The sequence below is a fragment of the Pteropus alecto genome, unplaced genomic scaffold (genome assembly GCF_000325575.1).
Source record: "Pteropus alecto unplaced genomic scaffold, ASM32557v1 scaffold40, whole genome shotgun sequence".
NCBI lineage: Eukaryota > Metazoa > Chordata > Mammalia > Chiroptera > Pteropodidae > Pteropus > Pteropus alecto.
In genome coordinates, this window is record NW_006431919.1 from 8,995,662 (window position 1) to 9,002,913 (window position 7,252).

The 7,252-nt window shown below is 49.3% G+C and overlaps 1 protein-coding gene across 1 annotated transcript in view; it reads left to right on the plus strand.

The window, feature by feature from the left end:
* FABP6 (fatty acid binding protein 6) overlaps positions 1-1,282 on the plus strand; it is a 10,053-nt gene extending 8,771 nt beyond the window's left edge. Inside the window, exon 6 of the mRNA XM_025042993.1 lies at positions 1,218-1,282. Within this exon, the coding sequence (XP_024898761.1) occupies positions 1,218-1,282 (65 nt within the window). The remainder of the gene's footprint in view (positions 1-1,217) is intronic.
* The last annotated feature ends 5,970 nt before the right edge of the window (positions 1,283-7,252 follow it).

The following is a 7,252-nucleotide window of genomic DNA, read 5'->3' on the forward strand; positions in this document are numbered from 1 at the left end:
CTGGGAGGACGGTGCTCTTCTGCTTTCAGCCATGGCCCCTGAGAGGAAAGCCTCCCGGCAGCTGGCTTTATAAGCACTTCCCCAGGCCAGGCCCTGTGCTGAGTGCTGAGTACACACTGTTTCATTTGATCTTCACAATAACCCTGTTAGGTGGGGATTTTTCTCTGCATTTTGCAGGTGAAGAGACTGGGGCACAGGGAGGCTAAGTGCTGGAGGGCACATAGCTTTTATGACAGAACTGGGGTTCAGTGGCATAATGCAATGATGCGAGGCAGTCTGACTCTGGCGCCCACACTCACTGACCTCAGCGGCCCAAGTCTGGAAGCCCAGGGCACCCTTCCCAGTGTCAACGCAGGGGAAGTCCGCCACTCTGCTCCACTTCCACAAGGGACTTCAGGCCCTTCCTGCCAGAGTGTCTGATTCTTTAAGAGAAACTAGAAATGTGCACTTCTATGTGAAATCTCCAGGCTATTAAATGTTGGCAATTAATTAAACATTTTTTAAAATGCTGGTAGGGCCAACACACACATCTGGGGATTGACCCTTCCCACATTCAGTGCTCTGTAAACAGGTTGAGGTGCTGCCCTGGGAGGCCCTGCTCCCAAATTTTGCCCAGGAGAAAAAAAATGGACATGGAGTTAAAAGAAAAAGCCTATTGTTTTCCTCTGCAGGGTATTAAGCTCAGCTGATGACCTGGGCACATCCATGGCAGCATGTCTCGATGGCCTCGAGCCAAACCGCTGCACACAGGGGGCCTTCACTGAACAGCATCCCCTCGCTCGCCTCTTCCACAAAACCTTATGCTTCCCAAGGGTAGGGCCACGCCTGCCTATAACCCAGCAGAGGTGCCCCATAAATGCTAAATGGTGCAGAGGGTGAATGAGGCCTCTTGACCTCAGAGGGGTTCCTTGACTTCTCTAAACTTCAATTTTCTCATCTGTACGATGGGGAGAACCTCAGAGTGTTGTCAGGAGGATTCGGTGGCATAATGCAATGAAGGTACCCGGCCTGGTGAACAGAAATGGACAGGTCACATCACCTGTGATCTGCTTAGCACTTTTGCCACAGTGACTCATGTAACAACTGGGAAACTGAGGCCCACAGAAATGGTGCAACTGACTCATTTCTACTCAGGGCTGGAACTGGATGCTATTCTTCCTTCAGCTGTGCCCCATGGTCGGCTTGGGGTCCCTGTACTGCCTCCCTCTGTTCTGGCTGTTTCTTTCAGATTTCCACCCTCACTGGCGTGACCTATGAGCACGTGAGCAAGAGGCCGGCCTGAGTAAGCAGGCAGGGCTCCAAGGAGGCTAACAAGCCAACAAAGCTGGCCGTGAACAGACATTTTGCTCACTCCAGAACCTCTAACTTTGTTTTCTGGTGTCGTGGGGCAGTGTCTGGCTGGGTGAGGGTGGAAACCCCTGAGGATGGCTACATAAGCCAAACCTTGGCCCTGGGATCCCTGTGGGTTCTGTGTCACAGCAGAGGGAGACTTGAATGTGGACTGAATACTCTGGAGCCCCTGGGAAAAGCCAGAGGCAGGGCTCAAGAAGCTCAGTGGGCACACTTCTGTAGACCCCTCACCCCCACTCCCTCGGATGCCACCACTCTGTGGGTGGGGACAATCCTTTAAAGAGACAAAAGACTTCACTGGAGTCTATGTGTGCACCTGACCCCTACCTTCCTGGTGTGTGTAGGAGCTAGGAATGGCACTCCCAGAAAAGGCAAAGGGCTCCAAGGCCGAGCAGACACAAGATGGACACACTCGTGGCTTAGCCGGAAAGGTGTGGCCCTGGCTCTGTGGAGTCTTCCCTTGGGCCTCAGTTTCCCTACTGGTACAAAGCGGGGCCAGGAGGACCAATGAGGGACTGAGAAGAAATGACAGTCTATGAGATGGCAAAGGGGCAATGGGAGTGACAGGAAGGGACTAGGATGTCAAAGTTTGGACTAGAAGCTTGGGAGAAACTTCAGAAGGCTGTGGTGGGCTGGGAAAGGTGGTCAGAGGCTCACTCTGATCCCTGGTAGGTGCCTGGAGCCGACTCAGGAAGGATTCTGGGGTAGCATCTGGACTTCGCAGACATCCCTGCCTGATTGCTGTGTCTGCCCAGGGTTTGGGGACAGGAAAGGAAGGCCTACCGGCCCAGACAAAATAATCCGCAACCCAGAGCAAGGAACGGGCCTTTTTTTTAATTCTCTTCTTTCCTGGGAGTGTTGCCACATCTGGGTGCCACCTTGCCTTCTGCCATTTTTTTTTTTTTTTCTGTATGACAATTCACATATTTATACTGCAATGAAAACTTTACATCACTTCTAAATACGAAAAGCCAGTATCATTTGCCATAAATAAAACTGCTAAAAAAGTTGAAACTGAAAGATGTTGACTTCAAGTTGGATTCTGTTGCCTGCCCAAAGCCCAGGGGCTGAGACCTCCCTTTGTGAAAAGAGTCAGAGAGATTTAAAGATACAGTAGCATCAGATGGGAAACTTTCTCCTTGACTCATTAAAATTACTGTAAAGTTACTGAACAGAGAAGAATGTACAGTAGTTTCCCCTTACTCATGGAGAATATATTCCAAGACCCCCAGGGGATGCCTGAAACCATGGATAGTACTGAACTCTATATACATAACTATGATAAAGTTTAATTTATAAATTAGGCACAGTGAGATTAACAAAAACTAATAATAAAGTAGAACGATTATAATAATATACTGTAATAGAAGTTATATGAATATGGTCTCTCTCTCAAAGTCTCTCACTGTGGATTGTGCTCACCCTTGCTGCGATGACGTGAGATGACACAGTGCCGATGTGACGAGCCGAGATGAGGTGAATGACACAGGCCGTGACGTAGCGTCAGGCTACGGCAACATGTAGCAAGCACTTCTGGCGTCAATTGCCAGCACCACTGCTCTTGTGCTTTTGGGCCACCAGTAAGTAAAATAAAGGTTATTTGAACACAAGTACTAGGGGATCGTGACAGAAAACCTGATCGCTATGAAAGCTGCTAACGGCTACGCTAACGGGAAGTGTAGGCAGCGTGGTGACGCCGGGCAAAGGGCTGATTCACGTCCAGGGCGAGAGCCCGGGGGTCGCGCGAGATTTCACTGGGCTCCTCGGAAAGGCCTGCGATTTAAACTTATACGATCGTTTATTTTTGAATTTTCCATTTACTGTTTTCGGACTGCAGTTGACCATGGGTAACCAAAACTGCGGATAAGGAACTACTGTACTAACTATAAGGGTTGAATTATCTAAATTACCGTGAATATGCAGGTCCCATGCATGGGGCATAACGTTTGCTGAATGCCGTGCACTGGGGCTGGCACACGGCAGGTGTTGAACGAGTACTACATGACTAAGGTCTTTGTAGCCGGTGTAATCTATAACCTTTCACTCTTGGGGGCCAGCCTCAGCCTGGACGGAGGGCACAGCATAGCCCATTGGCTGTTCACTTCTTGCCTCCTTCCACATTCTGCTCTGAAACTTGTCTTTCTAAGAACAGCACTCGACCTCCCCCAAACCCACCCATTCACTCACCAAGCCAGGACCCCATGAATTCCATCATTATGCCAAGACTTATTGCTAATTAAGAGAACTAGGTAAGCATTAAATTAAACTAGCAGTGTTGCTGTTTCCCCTCCAGACTGAATAATTACTTATAATGAACTTGGATAATAAGTCTCTAAATAACAGTTAACCATAATTGGACTGAAAATTGAGAGAGGAGAAGAAGAGAGAGAAGGAGAAGAAAAGAAGAAGGGGGTTTGTTTTTACTTTGGAAACAAACTGATTCAAGAACAAATTCAAAATATTGAGACATTCTTAAGCCAGTGTTGTTATAGAGTCCCAGACTCGCAGAATAGTAGCACCTCACAGCTCACCTAGTTTAAACTCTGAATTTCACAGATAGGGCAACCAAGGCTCAGAGACGGAAAGAAATTCATCTAAAGTCAGGCAACTGGAGTCTCCGAGAGTGAGTCTCCGAGAGTGATGTGCAGTTGGGCACCACGGGCTGATGGAGGCTATAGTTTCTCAGTGCAGCTTATGAGGGTCAACGGAGTAAGGTGAGCTGGAGTAAAGTGTCCACTTGGCTGACATGTTGGCAGAGAGGCTTCCTCAGCCAGCAGAAGGAACGGTGGTTAAGAGCTTCGACTCCGGAGTGGCTTTGCTAGGGTTAGAATCCCTCTTCTTTCACCCAGAGGCTGTGTCACCTTGGGGTAAGTTCATCCATTCCTGTGAGCCTCAGTTTCCTTACCTGTAAATGGGGATAACTGCACTTACCTAATACAGCTGTCGGACCACAAACTCACTAAATAGCAGCCACTGCCACCAGAACCACCACCTCCACTGATTGTCCCCACCATCGTTCTCAAGCCAGTGTGATGAAAGGGTTAGGAGTGCCTCTCTGACTTGTGAGGCATGTGGGCAAGCTGCTGGATTGCTCAGTCTTATTTTGTCCACAGAGGAGTTGCAAGGATAAAGGGTAAAAAAAAAATAGTGGCTTCCAGAAAGTTAAGAGGAGCTTCATCATTTTGCTGTGCTGTTCGAGATGCTGAAGTGACACTCCACTCGGTTCAGGTGCCCTTTACAGAGGCTCTTCATGACCTTCACCCTGACCCTTGGGAGCCATCTCTTCCACCTGCCAGGGCAACTGCTTCCCTATCCTGCCAAGCTCATCTAGTGACCCGGGAGCTTCTTGAAGCATTTTTAAACCCGCCACTAGGTGGCACTCCACCACCCATCTGTCGCCCCAGGGACACCAGAGTGTGAGTGTATGTTGGACAGGGTGGGGCAAAGGCAGTGACCGGGCCTTGGTGCAGGCGTGTTATGTTTCATCTAGGAGCGACAAGGCATTGGCGGCCACAAGGTCCTCAGTGAGGCATATCTAAGTGTGAAACACACTCCCACCACTCGCCCACGGTGAGACTTTGGGCCTCTCTGAACCTTAGTGTCCTCATCTGGAAAATGGTGATAACAACTCTAGCTCATGGCGGTGATATGAGGGCGAAGCGAGAATAGGGAATGAGAAAGGAGGAGGAAAGTGTCAAATACGGGGCCTGGAGCATAGTAAGTGCTCACTCAACAGCTACTAAGGGCCCTTCTTGGTTGGTTCTGCTGGTGAGAATGGGCTCACACAGGGTCAGAGCACTCAGAGCAGGGAGAACTGCAGAGCCGGCTGTGCGTGTGCTTCTCCTGGGGGCCTGCTACAAGGACAGCCCAGGCCCCACCCCCGTCTTGCCAAACAGAGCTCTTTCGGTACAAAGACCAGGGAGCTGTCACTGCGAAGTGCTCCCCAGCCAGGCATGACCTTGGAGGCTATTCAAGTCTCAGCGCTCCCATTTTACAGATAAAAAAATTGAGATCTAGAAAAGAGAAATGACCTGTCCAGGGCCACAGGGCCAGGGAGCAGTAGCAGGCCTGACTTCCCGTGTACCCTGCCTGTTGTGTCTGGCAAGAGCAGGGGCCTGAAGCACTGGTCAGAGCTGGCCCAGCAAAAGCCTGACCACTCGAGGTCTTCCTTTAAAACTAGAGCTGGGTTGGAGGGAGGTGAAGCTCAGCGGCTCATTTGAGCCCTCAAAGGGAGGAATGTGCTTATTTATAATATTCCTCAAGAACTCTGAATAATGACACCATATATTCCATGCTTTCTTACCACACACCTGAAGTGAAAGCTGACAGCCTTCCTGACTTACAAACGAGGAGACAGAGGTTCAGAGTGGAGAGGTGGCTTTTCTCAAGGTCATCTAGCTAAGAGCAGACAAACTCAGACCTTGCACTTTGCAGGCCTGTAGACTAGAAACTACAAGCTCCATCCCAAGAACAATTCTAACCTACAATGTGTTTTGTTGGTCTTCTATGTTGTTAAAAGTTTTTAAATATTTTTAAATTAAATGAAAAATTAGATTTCCTAGAAAGTGTAGACTTCCAGTTTTTCTGGAAATCTGATGGTTCAGCAACACGGAGCTTGCTTAGCTTATATCCGTGAAAGGTATTATTGGCCAGAGCTGGGTAGAAGCCATGTCCTCTAAAGGGACACTGGCTTCGACACAGTCCCTACCACCTCTCACTGTCTCGATCACCCACTTGGATTCACTATGTTACCTGCCTGGTCCTGGTGGGCATTTGGACTTGAGATTCCTGTCAAATGCTATGGCCTTTCTGCTGAAATTCAAGTCACAAAGGTCTTCCCTGTGGAACAGAGAATGAGGGAACGAGGGCTGGTTAAGATTCTTTTCCAGGCCCTGGGTACCAGGGACTGCCAGAGCCAGCCCAGAGGTGGGGTCCCTCCCAGGGGATGCTCCAGGGGAGCCCCAAACCAGTCCCAGATCAACACCTTCACAGATGGAGCTCAGGGAACCCCTCCCAGAATGGAGTCTTTTGGGGGCAGACAGATGGAGTCGTAAATCACATTAGCCCATGGCAGATGTGCAAGAAGCTATGGTTCTGCGTTTCTGTCTGCTGGTGAGCACACTCTGGGAGAGAACGCCTGCCCCTCTGCGCATGAACTCCAGGCAACTCTCCTATGAACCCATATCCATCATTCTGTCATGTCTTCCGACCAGGTGAGCGGACGGCTATGAAGTCTATCACTGATTCAAAAGCCTTGATAGAGGCACCACTGGGCAGCAGGACAGCTCCAGACTGCCTGGGTTTGAAGTGTGGCTCCTTCCTTCACCACTGCTGTCTTTTGGCATATAACCTGTCCGTGCCTCATCGTTTTCTGATCTGTAAAATACAGCTAATAATAGTTCCTACCTTGTCATCGGGTTACGAGGATGATTATAGGAAATGTCAGCCAAGTCCCCGGCATGGTGCTTTATACACAGTAAATGCTCAACAAATGCCACCTCCTATGATTAGCGCTACCCTCACCAGATGATATTCTGTATACTCCACGGGGGGTAGGTAGCTTAGAGCACAACCGTCAAACCAAGTAAACAAATTAACAAGATCATTTCAGAAGCTTTTAACAGCTCTGAAGAAGACAAAAGCGGGAGTGGCAGAGTGACTGTGGGTATTAAGGAGACGTCTTGGGGAGGTGACAGGTGAGCCGAGGTTTCTAAACTTCGGTATTGTCGTCATTTGGGGCTAGATAATTCTGTACTGTGGGGGCTGTGTGTCCTGTGCATTGTAGGGTGCTAAGCAGTCTCCTTGGCCTGTACGTGCTAAATGCCAGTCAGGCCCCTCCCCTCCAATTATGACAACCAAAAATATCTCCAGACATTGCCACATGTCTCCTGGGGAACAAAAA